The sequence below is a fragment of the Parus major genome, chromosome 2 (genome assembly GCF_001522545.3).
Source record: "Parus major isolate Abel chromosome 2, Parus_major1.1, whole genome shotgun sequence".
In the NCBI taxonomy this organism is placed as follows: domain Eukaryota; kingdom Metazoa; phylum Chordata; class Aves; order Passeriformes; family Paridae; genus Parus; species Parus major.
The window spans coordinates 33,578,249-33,592,269 of record NC_031769.1 but is presented as its reverse complement, the minus strand read 5'-3'; the positions used below and the strand labels follow the sequence as shown (position 1 = coordinate 33,592,269).

The 14,021-nt window shown below is 37.8% G+C and overlaps 1 protein-coding gene across 1 annotated transcript in view; it reads left to right on the top strand.

Moving 5' to 3' along the window:
* Window positions 1–14,021, top strand: part of JAZF1 (JAZF zinc finger 1) — a 188,377-nt gene that overhangs the window by 147,184 nt on the left and 27,172 nt on the right. The window contains exon 3 of the mRNA XM_015617865.1: window positions 11,329–11,525. Coding sequence (XP_015473351.1) covers window positions 11,329–11,525 — 197 coding nt within the window. The remainder of the gene's footprint in view (window positions 1–11,328; window positions 11,526–14,021) is intronic.

Sequence of the window (14,021 nt, the reverse complement as noted above, 5' to 3'; positions counted from 1 at the left end):
GGATGTGAGGAGATGGATGGACAGGGATGCAGGGCAGTAGGACGGGATGAGGGATGCGAGGTGCGACGGGCACTGCCTGCAGAGTAGGACGGGATGAGGGATGCGAGGTGCGACGGGCACTGCCTGCAGAGGGCTCTGTGACACCGCGTTTAACCCGGCCAAGTGCAGTGGGGGGGGAAGGGAGTGCTGGGGTAACGCTTCCAACAGTCTGGTCTTAGTCTGGTAAACAGACTAGGAATTGTGGGCTAAGTCCTTTTCCTCAGGCTTTGCACCAAGGCTGAGATCAGATGACTCAGTCCGGACTCATTATTTTAATAGCCTACAGCTAGTTCACATAGCAGCGGGAGTCCACAAAAAAGGCATTTAATTGTTGAAACTCAAACTGGTACATTGTAACTGCAGATTATAGTATTCAGATTTAAGTGATTCAAGTAATTTATAAAGCTTTTGCACAAGCAAACTGAAAGTTAAAATACTGATATTGTAATAAAAAGTAAATAAAACATACTTTTGTACGTTAAGACCCAATTAAAGAGCATGATTTAATTTAACAAACATAAAACAGGCAGGTGATATTTGCCAACATTACTACAGCTGTGTTTTACATTAGGAAATTAATTAAAATAGTAATTTATACTTTTTTTCCACTTGCAAGTCTTGGGCCTTTCTGTATTACACCATCTATTTTCTCTTCATTCATTGTGTTAGGGTGTGTTTGTAACCTCACCTAGGCTGCATCACAACTTTGGGGCTGCTTTTGCTTCTTACCTAATGAAAAACCGGCTTTCTGCAATAATGCCAGCGAAGCAGATCAAACAGGGCTGAAGGAACTTCCCTGCTGTCTGCCTGAGAAGCAGAGCATTGTTAGTTATTCAGATGTCAGTCCTTTTCTTTTGCATCCTGGCAGGGTTTTGCTGTTTTCATCAGATCACTCAAGCTGGAGGTGGGAGGGTGGCTGCCAGTGAGGGATGCAGGGGAATGGTTTCCTGTTAGACTGAGCAGAACTGGGGGATTTGCTGCACTCCCATACGTGCCTGGGCTTGGTGCACACTGCGAGACTAACAGGGACAACATTTCAAAATGCAAATCATTGTTCTGCTTTTATACCTCACAGCTGAATAATGGGACCTCTGGAGCTATTCTTAGTTTTTAGGTACTTCCCTCTCCCCAAACTGCTAAAACAGTGATGATTACATAATGAACTGTTAACTTTGTCAGTCAAATCAGCTTAAAGTGTAGAAAAGTACATTTTTTTAAATAGCACATCATTACCGAAACAAGAGTTAGTTTGAATGAAAGAGCAAACACACATGTGATGGTTATCTTCTTCCTTCTCTGCTTTTCCTGGTCTATCTTCACCTGAACTTTGTTACCTTTGAGGAGGAATCTTTCATGTTGGCTATTTTATACATGTGTGACTCATTGCAGCAGAGTCTGAGGAATTGAGAATGTTCAATTCGCCATTTTGGGCTGAATTGTTTGTAAGTTGCTATCGTCCTTCATACAACTCATGATGCCTGAAAACTTGGTTTATTAAGACCAGACATTTCACATTCCTAATGTTAAGATTGCTGCAGTTTTCCATTATAAGCTTTACCCCACCCAGTCCTCTGAATACAGATTTATAAATCAGTTTCAAAAAATGTTTCTCCATCTCAATCTGCGCTTACATTTTAAGTCTGGGAGAACATCTTTGAGCTGAATGCTCTTTCTCAACTGAAGAATCATGTTCTGTATCAGTGTTTTCACAAATAGGTTTAGTTTCTTTAAAAATCAAACAGTGAATTCATTGTGAGTGACTTTGGTGTCTCTGTTTTTGAAAGAAAAAAACAGCATCTGTTTTTAGTTTAGTTTTCATTTAGAAATTAATTTATTATGCATCTTATTATCAGTTTCTTTTTGCCATATTTTTGTTGAATGGGTATTCTGGATCGCTTACTGCCTGGAGGAGCCAGTGCAGACATTGTATATGTGATAGATTTCTGACAGACTGCAAAGCGTGTTGGTTAATGTGTTTGATTAGTACTGTGTAAAATACTGAAGATTGTTTTATTTATTCAAAATTATATTAGACATTCTTAGGGTTAATAAGCAATGCTTTGTGATAATATCTATTTTTAAATTCTTGCATGCTGAATCTGTCTTTGGGTGTTGACTTGAATTCTCAGGAGAACTCAACACGGAATGACACAAGAATAGCCAGACATAAATGGAACATTTACAAGAATAAAATATCTGACATTTCAGCTTCCTGCTTCTTAAAGCTAAAAGTCCTTGAAGCATCAATAAAATGAAACCGAGTCCAACAGTAAAAGCGTGTGTCATGCGTACACAGATCTACTTCTCTGTAGGGCTGACTGAAAGAAATTGTTTTTACATAAATAGTTACAATAAGCTCTTCAAGAAGGAAAGTGGGTGGACCAGTAATGGAAAAAAATACAGTATTTTAGGTTGAGCACATCTGAACATAAAACATGCTACTGGAACTAGGCAATCTGACAGTACTGGGGGCTGTGCAGAGAGCCAGAGCAGGGCTTGTATGCTACTTAGTCCCACCTAAGAACTATTTTGAGATTCAAGTCAAATTTAAAACATACAGACCATTTATTTTTTATTCCACAGGCAGCTTAATTCCATTTTGTCCAAGACATCAGTAATTATTTAAAGTTTGTAATTTCTACAAATAGGAAGGCACACATAATGTATTACCCCTGTACTTTCTCTAATGTAAAAGGTAAATTTTTACTCTGCTTTCAAGAATTTTGCATTTCATTCATGTGAAAGCTTAGAGTAATCTGGTAAGTCAAAAAATGTGAAATAACCATATTTAAAATATTTACATTTAATAGCTGATAGGTTAAGGTATTATTGAAAAGATGCCATCAGTATTCTTTCAGCTGAGATTGTCTTTAGTCATACTGAGAAAAATAATTCAGGGATTTTGTTTCTATGATGCAAATTTAAAAACTGTCAGGGTGCATTTTTTTAAGTGATGTGGTTTAAAAAATACTTTAAATGAAGAAGTTGCTTTTCATGTCACATTATTTATGTCTGCTAGGATTCTCATTTCGGTCTCTGCAACATTTTATGGCTGTGTGACATTACATTATTCCTGTATATTAACAAGGGTATGAACTGAAATGTAAGGCTTCATGATGTTATAGTCAACGATTAATTAGGCAATAATGCATAAAGTATCTGTTGTTAGCAGCAGGAAAGGGCTGGTTTGTTCGTTAGTGGCTGCAAGCAAAGCCAAGGCTGATATATGTCCCAGTAAGCCACTTAGTGAGTGCAGGGAGGAGATTTCTGAGATAGGAACTGCTGCATTACGCTGAAAGCAGGGGTTTGCCACAGCATCTTAAAAATCTGCCCCAACTGCAAGAAACTCTGCAAGTGTTTTACACTATACAAATGCTCCTTTTTACCAATGGCAAAACTCTGGAATGAGTTTGATAAGAAATAAGTTGATGTCCAGACAGAACACAGCATAATGAGCATTTCCATCAGATATGAGGGTTATCATGACTTTTGAAAATATCACACCAAACTATAGCAAGTGGTTGCTGCCTTCCTTCTAATTACCTCCTTCAAGTGTATCTTTTGCCCCGCTATTGCCTCTCACTCCATGGAAATTACAGAATTTTGAAGATTCAGCTAAGTTATAACTCCTTTCTGAAACTCAGTCATTTACTTCAGGAGAGGGTGGAAAAATCTGGGTAGGCTGTGGGAGGGGAAAGGAAGAAAACTAGAAGTATGTTTCTAATGTTTTGGAAATTACTGTTGTTCCCTTGAATTTTAGTGAGCTCTAATTTTGTTCATTTTAAACACTGAAATGTCATTTTTTTATTTTAAGAACATCAGAAGGACATCGTGGGCTTCTCCTTGGGTCCTTGTCATCAGTTGAGGGAACAAGTAATGAATTTTTATTATGAATGAAATGTCTAAAATAAGACTGCATCTGCCCTGATCATGTTACTGTTCAAATGTTATCTATCCAGTGTGCATTTTTCCTGAGAATTTGAAAAGAATATAAAATAAAATGCAGCCCTAAATTTTTCATTTGCTGTATTACCTAAATTCAAGAAAGAAAAGGCAAAAGTACTATGTAATCTAAAAAACAAAACACAAATTCCATTTGAATTTGAATTTTAAGTACAAAGCTATTTTTGTGATGGCCTGAACATACAACACTGATTCATGTTTGTTTGGTTTTAATTTTAAATTAAATGTTATTTTGGTGCTTCTCAAAAAGAAGATATAGGAAAATAAGTGTAAGAAAAATAAAAGAGAAGAAAAAGGAAACAGAATAAGGAAAAAAAAGGCAGATGAAAAAGAGCTCCTTTCCAAAGAGAAAATATTAAAAGATATATATTTAATATCATAAGCACTTAATATATTGCATATAATATATTAAATCATTCTAAAATGGAAAGCTAGGGCTTATGTTCAGTGTTTGGTATTTCTGTTAACCAAAGTATGAAGTGTAATTCACACTGATGTTCTTGAATATTCCCAAAATCAAGAGAGATACTAAATTTATTTCCACTGCTTTTAACACTGTGTTGTATTGATTAACAGTGAGTAAACACATGCTTTACTGCAGGCAATTACATGATTTGGGATGGTTTATTTTTATTCTGTTTGAGCGGTAATAGATGATTTGGCATACCACTGTCCGTTAGCTCCACTTACACATTTAGATATGAAATTACTCAGTCTTCTGAATCAATTTTCCATGCTAGAAGCACAAAATATCTCCTTGGTAAATATTTTATTGTGTCTTATTGTATCTTTTAAGAATCTGTGAAGAGCAGACAACTGAAGTAAACCCACTGAAATCTTGCTTATGTTTAGCAGATTTTCTGAGGTTGCAGCCTTGAATCTACTGACAGCAGTGAGTGTGATTGAATGTTACATTTGAGTCTTTCAGTGAAGAGGCAGAAATGCAATTTAAATTCTTTAAGGTACATGTGCAACCTAATAAACTCTACTACTACTTCGGCTTAAGATGCAAATATTCAGAAAAATATGTATTACTCTGAAGCTGATTTTGTGGCAGTAACAGTTTTACATCTTGAGAGAACCGGTTGAATAATGGAAATGAAAGAATTGTACTGGCAATGAATTATTCCTAAGGCTAATAATAAAAAGAAATCTGATTCTGCGCTAAGATACTCATCAGTTTGTAATAAATGTTCCATATTTAGGACATAGGAAAAGCTTTCAATAGATGAGTGAGAATACAGCTGGCACTGAGGATGAACACTGAATTCTCTTTTAATTCTGATCTCAGTGAATGAGCACACTGAAGTCCTACGCAGATGTGAGGTGTTTCTGCCATAAATACTGGGCTGGAAAAGTTCTTTCCAGAAACTTAGAAATGCCCTTTAATGATCTGTTTGATCTGGTTGGTGCCTGTTGTGAAATCAAATACAGGTTTGAGAGAATAATTGGGAAGGGATTATTATTTTGGGCTGTTTCTTCCCCACTTGTTAGGTTTTTTGTGAAATTAGGGGAAAAAGGCAAGACCTTGCAAAGGGGATTTTGCATGAATCATATACTTTAGCACTATGCAAATAGTCTGTAATCTAAATAGTGTGAAGGCATGTGGGGGTTTGTGCATGGTTTTAATGGGGGTTTTCACACTGGTGTTTCTTTTTAGGATTTTTGTAAAACTGTAATGAAAGATCTCTAAAAAAAAAAGTTTGTTGCTAGCTTCTGTGAAGCAGGAGGTCTGTAAAGACCTGTGGAATACTTCTGTTTTCCCCACACTACAAAGAAGGATGTGTGAAAGTGCTCAAGGGTGCTTATCAAATTATTTGAGTTAATGGATGGTCTAAAACTTGCTCATCTATTTCTTTCCTCATGATCACATAAATAGTGTGGCAAGACATTACTGGGGATATTGATGGCTTTTGTTTTAGCCCAGTGTTGTTCAGGTTCAGCTGAGGAAAGCTTTTCATCCTTTCCAGGACACAAGACAGCCCAACTCTGTGAACTTGTCTGTGGGCAAGTACTGCTGAACTCCCACTGTTTCGATTTCACCAGATTTTTCCTCAGCCAGTAGAAGTTCAACTTGACAATTGTCTGTTCTTTTTGGCATTGGTTAAATCAAACCACTTTGCTGCTTTTACAAGAAAAGATAAAGTAAAATGTATGGAGAACAGCTCCTGACTTGAGGAGTCCACAGAGTCCTGTCCTACTGAAATAGGGTCATCCCTTGAAGATGTGTGTTTTCCTAATCCCTCTTCAAAGTAGAGATCTCCTGAAGTTCTAAAATACTGTACAACTAGAAGTACTTTCCATCCTAGTCTTTTGTTTCCTAGACACTGCTCATGTAATGAAGACGACTGAAAGCTGAAATTAACATCCCCATCTCATTATTTCCCTTGCTCATTATTTCTTGGCACAGACAAAAAATAGCATAAACATCTTGAGGCAAAAGTGGGAAAAGTTTGAGGGGAGAAAACAGATACAGCAAGGGCCTTAGTCTGGTGGGTGTAAAGTATAGCAAGATAATTAATGTGTGGCTTTCATGTAATTTAGTAAGTAGCAAGCTAGTATGTACCCTATGTGTCAGGTAAATCTGAACACTTTTTATCTAAATATACTACTACCACAATGCAGCATAAATCTGTGTTTTGTTAAAAAAGGGCACCATGGATTTTTTTTTTCTCCTCTTTCCAATCAATCTTGAAGTTGAGTTGTCAGGCTAAGGAGCAATCTGCTGATACACAAGTGCTGGAAGCTTAGCATGTTCTCATGTTCTGGTAAAGGTGACAGACATTCCCAGGGCAGGTTAGCCAAATTAAGCAAACATGAATATGACCTGAATGCTACTATAAATGTTTTTCCATAATTATCTAGTAATGAGAAGAAGTCAGAACTAATTCTGTTCTGCTGTCTTCCCCATTGTGGGCTAGTACTGATGCCTAGAGAGGCTACCTAGAACAGAGGCTAGACAGTGTTAAAGCAATATAGTAGGTTTTCAAAGGAGATAAGGCCTTCAAAGGAGACACCTCGGGCAGTACAAGAGCCCAGCAGAGGCTACAGCCAAGGTGGATGGTGGATCACAGGTTTTCACACTTTTTAAAATTTTTTGTAAATTTACATATTGGGGTTTATTGTCCCATTACAGCTTCAGGTTATGAAGTCCCACCCTCCCAGATTGCTCTCCTCAGTTCACCGCTGTTTATACTTTTTGAGCCTGAAGCTGCAACGGTGTCCTTGGTTCTTAGACTGAGAAAAGGTTGTTTTATCCAACTACCCTGTGAAGAGAACTTGCTAACACTTTATATGAAGTTCAGAGTTATATACCAATCCAGTAGAGAACCTAGAAAATATGAAAGCTAAAACTTAAGGCGTCATTACTAGCTGGCAGTGGTATGGCACAGGAGAAGAGGGTATGTTTGTTACTGTCAGGTAGTGCTGTACATTTTTTTTAAACTTGTGTGCAGCTGGACAGTGTTGTGGAGCAATCCTGGGCTTGAGTCTCCGTGTGGTGTAATCTGCTTGTTTTGCAAGCTCAGAATCATCCCTCTCCCTTCTCTTGCTGTGCACGTGGTAACTGGAGAACAGTAGACTCATGATTGTGACACATCTTCTGTTGGTATATGTTTTAGAGACTAGATCATGAAGAAGCTCAATGTAGTGAATTAGTATTCAAATCCAACCAGGTAGCTGTGGTGCACCTTCTTCAATGTCAGTGTGAATGTCTGTGGACATGGAAACAGAGCTGGCCCAAGCAGCTGACTTCTGCATCAGCAAGATTTAGCAGTGAGGAAGAGGAGGAAAGGGTACTTCATGCTCTGATGAGAACAATTAGGAATATACATTCTGAGGAGTAACCTGGGTTCTTTTTTTACTTTTCAGTTTACCTGCAGCTCATTTCTATAACCCCTTACCCTCAGACTGGGTGTATGAGTACAGAGCTCTCAAAGTGCCCCAGCATTGTGTGTAGCATAGGTTTTACGATAAACCAGCCCTGACATCATCACACAAGTCACACTGGGGCATGATCACAGAGCAGTGCATGCTAACAACACAAGGAAATCTCTAAGAATATCTTCTGTTCATTCTTGACTCAGAAGCTTTAAGGGGTGACAAGTCTTAGAAATACTGGAAAAGTTTTGATTTGAAAATGCTTTTTTTGAATTTGAGCATAACCTCTGCTTTTTGTGACTTTTTGCATTGGTAACAAGAGCTAGAGCTGTTTGTATTATATTGCCACCTATATGAAAGGTTGTGCAACACTTTCCATTATAAGACTGTTTCAGTTGCTTATGCTGCCAACATTCATCAGTTCGGGCTGAAATTTTCCATGCTGGGTGTCTCCTTCAGGCTGAATTTCTTGGGAAAGTTTCAATAAAAATACTTGAACCATTCCAGGGAATGAGAAGAGGGTGGGGGGAAACTGTATTTTGCTCATTTTTATTAAATTGCTGCAAGCATTTGATTCAGAAATCACTGCACCTACGTTTTTTGGAGCAGGGAGTTGAATAATTAGGAAGGTTGAAAGGGTGAGAAAAGAAAAAAATGGCTATAGAAGAGATTTCTTTAGAAAGAGTTTGCTCCTGCCCGATGTTATGAACTGTTGGCAAGAAAGCACACAAACCCCATGCCTTTCAAAACAGGGTCAGTGAATGGCTGGGAGCTGAATGATTCTCCTTGTTTCTCTGCACCTATATGATGTATTGGTTTGAGGGAGAGAGGATTATGAAGTGTAAACAAAATTGTATGCAGCAGAAAAGGTGACTAAAATGTGCGCAGTGGTACAACGAGAGGGACCGGGTTTTGGAGATAATTTGAAAATAGCAGAGGTAGCTTTGCTCAGCAAAGAGATGGATCTGGAGATGATGAGACAGACTATCAAGAAGATGGGGTTTAACCTAAGTGGTCTTACAGCAGTCTTTTTCAGTTACAGTTCATTTCCTGTTTCCCAGACATCTTGTGCTTTTAAACAAGGCAGGGAAAATTGTATGCAGGTATGTAATTTAGAGACCAGTATTCAACCCTAATTCCAACATATTTCATTCATGATCACTTGATGTTGTAACTGTAATGTACTTCCAACATGAAAATTAAAGACTTAGTTGGAAATGTCATTCTGTATCCATCATTACAATGCTTATATTTTAAGCTTTGAAGAGCACTGCCATAGTCAGACACATGTATAATACTGCATTTTAGTTAAAATATTGAAAAATGTTTTCTTTTAATCTGTTTAGACAAGTTTCATTTTCAAACCCACAGCACTGCCAATGCTTCAGCAAACATGTATGTTCAGCAAACACTATTTGGATGTGGAAAGGTTAATTCCATATGTGAGATGTTGGAAACTGAACTTCTCAACAGACTCTGCCTTCCATTTCTCTCAGGTTCACAGTGTAGACAACAAATTACATTTTGGAATATACTTTACATGCTTAGCCCAAATGGGAATGAGTTAAGAGGACAGGGAGAGGGTTCAGTTAGAACTTCACATTTTCCTGATTTTTATGGACTTCAACCAGAGTGGTTATAACTCAATATTATTTTAACATTGTTATTTGTGGCTGAGTTTACTGAAGAGCAACTTTCATGCTGCTGCTTTTAATATCTCACAGTTGGAGTTATCTTCCAAGTTTTCAAGGATTTATAATGTTACCATAACATTTTCTTAAGGAATAAGGCTTCCCATCCAGAAGCAAGCGTACATCATAGTACAAATTGAAAAAAATAGTGAATTAGACATTTCCTAGTTAGAGGAAAGTGAATGTTTACTGAATGACCACTTTATTAAGATCCTTTTATTTATATTTTCTTGAATGAAATTTAGACTTCCTTTTGAGGACTGTTTTGTCAATATCATCTGCACGCTTGGTTGAAGAAGAGAAATTTAACACTCAACTGTTACTATGGATATCAGCATTTAAAATATTAACTTCATAAAAATGCCACATCTGGACTTGACATGATGTATTGTTGCCTCAGTTCAAAGAAGATAAGTTGCCATGTCACATACCTGTTTATTAATGTTTGTGTGTTGATGTTACTTATCATGGCAAAGATCCACTTATTAATGGCTTCATGGTAGGGACAGATGGGATGCATCTTTATTGCTCTAATGCTACCTAAAGTTTTATGTCATAAGACCATGGTCAAATGCCTGGTTGTAACTTAACTTTTTATTCTGTACCATGTGTATTGTTTTTATTCACTGGCAGGTGTAGTTTGTACTTCAGCCTCAAGGACAGAGGGCTGTACTGACGAGGTGATTTACTTTAGCCTGTCTTAGGAATCCTTCAAGATATCCATAATTATTAATGTATATCCATATGTAGTGGAGGGGAAAGACAAAGGATTTTAAAATGTCTCTTGAATGCTAAGTCATGAAGTCTGACTTGGAGAGATCCTGTTTTGGGGGAACCCCAACCTTTTCAAGTGAGGGTAGTACAAGTGCCAGCAGCGATGCTTGGGATGTCAACATGAAGCAGCATCAGGTCTTCTGGTGTAACTCTTTGTGTATACTTGGAATAAAAGTGGTCTTTTTCAGTTCAATTGTTCCTTTTTGAAAGGAATCAGAATAAAAGTGAAAAAAGCACTTTTTATTCCAGATGAGATATCCCATGCAGAAAGTTGCACTGGTGTAATTACAGCATTACTGGTGCACACTTTGCATTGTGCTGGTGGGATTCCCTCTCAGCACCCCACAGAGATGAACCTTGAGTTGCATTAGGGCTTCAACAGCCTGTACAAGGCTCTACAGTGAGACCTCACTTGGTTTTCAAAAGCTGGGAACTCCAGTTTGAGGAATTAAGATTTAATTAGACATTTTTATGCCAGGCAACATTGTCTAAACCCCTTAGTTAAAGGATTTGATTATCCTATTGAAAATTGCGTATCAATTATATCAATATCAGTAACAAAGTAATTAGTTCTATCCCTTTGACATTCAGATTGAAGATCATTTGCTGCTAACGTTTTTCTCAGCTACTTTTTCACAGAATAATTGAATGTAGTTACTGTAAAGGACTGTGTACAATCATTATATTATTGTTTGTGCTGCTAAGTTCTGGTTGGAGTTTAAAAAACTTCTGTGTTTCCACATGATGCAAGTTTCTAATATAAGTTTTATTGAAATCAGAAGGAAATGGCCCAGATGTTGAACACATAAAAGCTGTTGATGGAGTTTGTATTCTGTAAATTCGCGTGTTGAAGAGGAACTTGTCATGGCTGAGTTTGAGACTCCATTGGGTCACTGAGGGCAAAAAATACTTCAACTTTACCTAAAGCTTGCTGGAGGACAATGGTTCAAAGTTCTCATCCTCATTATTGTCCTTGTTCTAGATTTATGACTGATGCAGCTCGACGTGAGCAGGAGTCTTTGAAGAAAAAGATTCAGCCGAAACTCTCATTGACTTTGTCAAGCACAGTGTCCCGTGGGAATGTATCTACTCCACCTCGCCACAGCAGTGGAAGCCTTACTCCTCCAGTCACCCCTCCAATCACTCCCTCCTCTTCATTTCGCAGTAGTACTCCTACAGGTAAGCACCTACACTTTAATTCATCCCAAATGAAGGGAGCAGTTTTGCTGCGTGGCATTTGGAGAATTGAGTTGCACTCATACAGAGGCATTGGGAAGAAGTGCCCTGAAAAATAAGACAGAAAAGCTTGTGCGATTTTACATTTGGTCAGCAGTTCCTAAAATGTGTTTGGGCATTTATTTCCAAATTCTTTGCTGAAGCAGAGAAGAACACTAACTTTAAATGTTGCAGCTGAAATTACTATGTGAAGAAACTGCCCTTGCTGGAAATGCCAAATGTGCAGAAGACCCCTTATGTATCAGTAGGAGAGCTCTGCCTATGGTACAGTGTCAGTTAAAGATCTTTTAAAAGTAGTCAGTATCTTCCCCCTACCCTATGCCCCACCCTTTTTTCTTTTTTTGGTGGAGGAAAGTGGAATTCATAGTAAGTGGTCAGGGAGGAATGTTCTGCTGCTGTCATCATGTAGAAATTACTTTCATTAGGAAACTATGTTCATGAAAAGAAAAAAATTTAAAAAGGTATCTATACTTCCTTCAAAAGCTAATATTCCAGTGGTTTTCCAGGGTATAAAAATCCTGAAATTTTTTTTTGCACTGATTAGAGTAGCTGAAAATTTCTTGCTATCCTGAACCAGATCTCTTGGCCTAAGTCAGTCTGATTTACTTTAGGTAGAGATCTTGTCAGATAATTCTGGTACACTTCAGACTAAATACCACTATTTTCTTTGAAAAAGCTAAATGCATATAATAGGGCTATTCTATTCTGCAATAAATATGTTCAGTATATTCTCCATAGCAGGAAATCGCATGAGCATCACTGCCCTGAAAAACTGTTATGCCACATGTTTTTTATATAGGCTGTTTCATGTCTTAGTATTAATGATTAAATGGAAAAGTTGTAGCAATCCTTGAGATGTTCTGTCTGCAAGTTGTAAAGTATGTCCCTGGTTATGAAAAAGAAAAGCACGTTGAGAAAAGCTAAATGATAAAGTCCTAATGTAATTCAGAAAATTTTAGATTTTCTTAATTATTTCCTGTTTGAAACAAACTGATTTATTTCTTTGACATCCTACAGATGGCAAGGAGTTTCTTCTTTCTTTTGTTTGCTTTTTGTACAGCTTCTCCTGGGAAGGCAAATTCATGATGTGGTCAGGTAGTATAACTTCACACATCCGTCAGCAATATTGGCTGGTGATTTACTCTTTGAAACATGTTCCATCAAATACAAAAGAAAAAACGTCAGCATCTGTCTACCAAAATATTTTTATTATTTATTTTCCAAACTTTTAAAGTTAGTCAGAATGTTGTTTTACCTGTAGTTAAGAGAATCAGCTTGTTACAGCTGCATTTCTGCAAGTCCTGCCTGCCAGTTTATAAATAATACCAGCTTCCACTTTCTGCACCCTCCATTCCAAGTTCCCTTTTGGACCCCTGTTCCAAAGCTAGGGTTTGTAACATCCTAGTAGCAAAAAAGACACATTCTTTCTTTAAGACTTCTTCTTAAATTTACTATTAACTGCATTGCATTTCAGCAGCCTTAACCCAGATTTTCTGTTTTTCTCATCTTAAAAGTTTTTCTGGACCTAAAGTTAGCATTGCCCTTTTTCTGATAACTGCAGTATTTTTTCCCAGTGTTTACTTGGTGTAGGATTTTTTCTAACTTAGATAGATGAGTTTCTCAGAGTCATGCCATGGCTGAGTTTCTGTGGGTGCAGTGCCTGGAGAGTCAACCCAGTAGGGGTAGCAGACTAACTTTAGGTATGCAGCTCACATGTCTTTTATTGGCCAATGCAAATCTTTTCCCCTCAAGTGCAAGTGTATATGGCAGTTGACTAGAAAGGTGATGTAACCAAGGGTAGTTAGGCAAGATCTGTTTCAGGGAAACAATTTAGAGTATGTAAATTGTCCTACATTTCAGCCTCACGGTGCCCACACAGCTTTCAAGCCCTACAGGCACACCCTCCACTGCATCCAGTGAGAATGAAGAGTATTGCTGTATTCCTTCCATGCAGTCCCGTTTGATTTGTACTCCGAGAAAACTCTTGTTAATTCATCTTTGAATGCAGGTAAACGTGTATGTTGTGGTAACTTGAGAAAACCAAGAGGCTGTTTTTTAGGTTGCCTTATGCCCTATATTTGTTATAATCCAAATATAACCCTTGTCCTCATCCTCCTTTAGACCTATACTTTGTCAAAAATGAAATGGGATTGCTTTGACCCAGATAGTTCATGAAATTCTCAGAATGGCTGTTTCCCCTTTTATTGTCTCCTATCTCAGTTGTTGGATAGTTTGTGAGGGCTCAGCAGTGTGCCTGGCATTACTGTCACTGCCCAAGGTGGTGCCAGTTCAGATGCCAGAGAGGAATCATCAGTCGGAACAGGCTGGTGAGGTGGAACACACATTCCCTGGCAGAGAGTGTCTGTCACGTACGGCTTCTTGTCACTCTTGTTCAACGTAGAAAGCTAAAACCACACTAATCTTGAGTCCCCTTTTCCA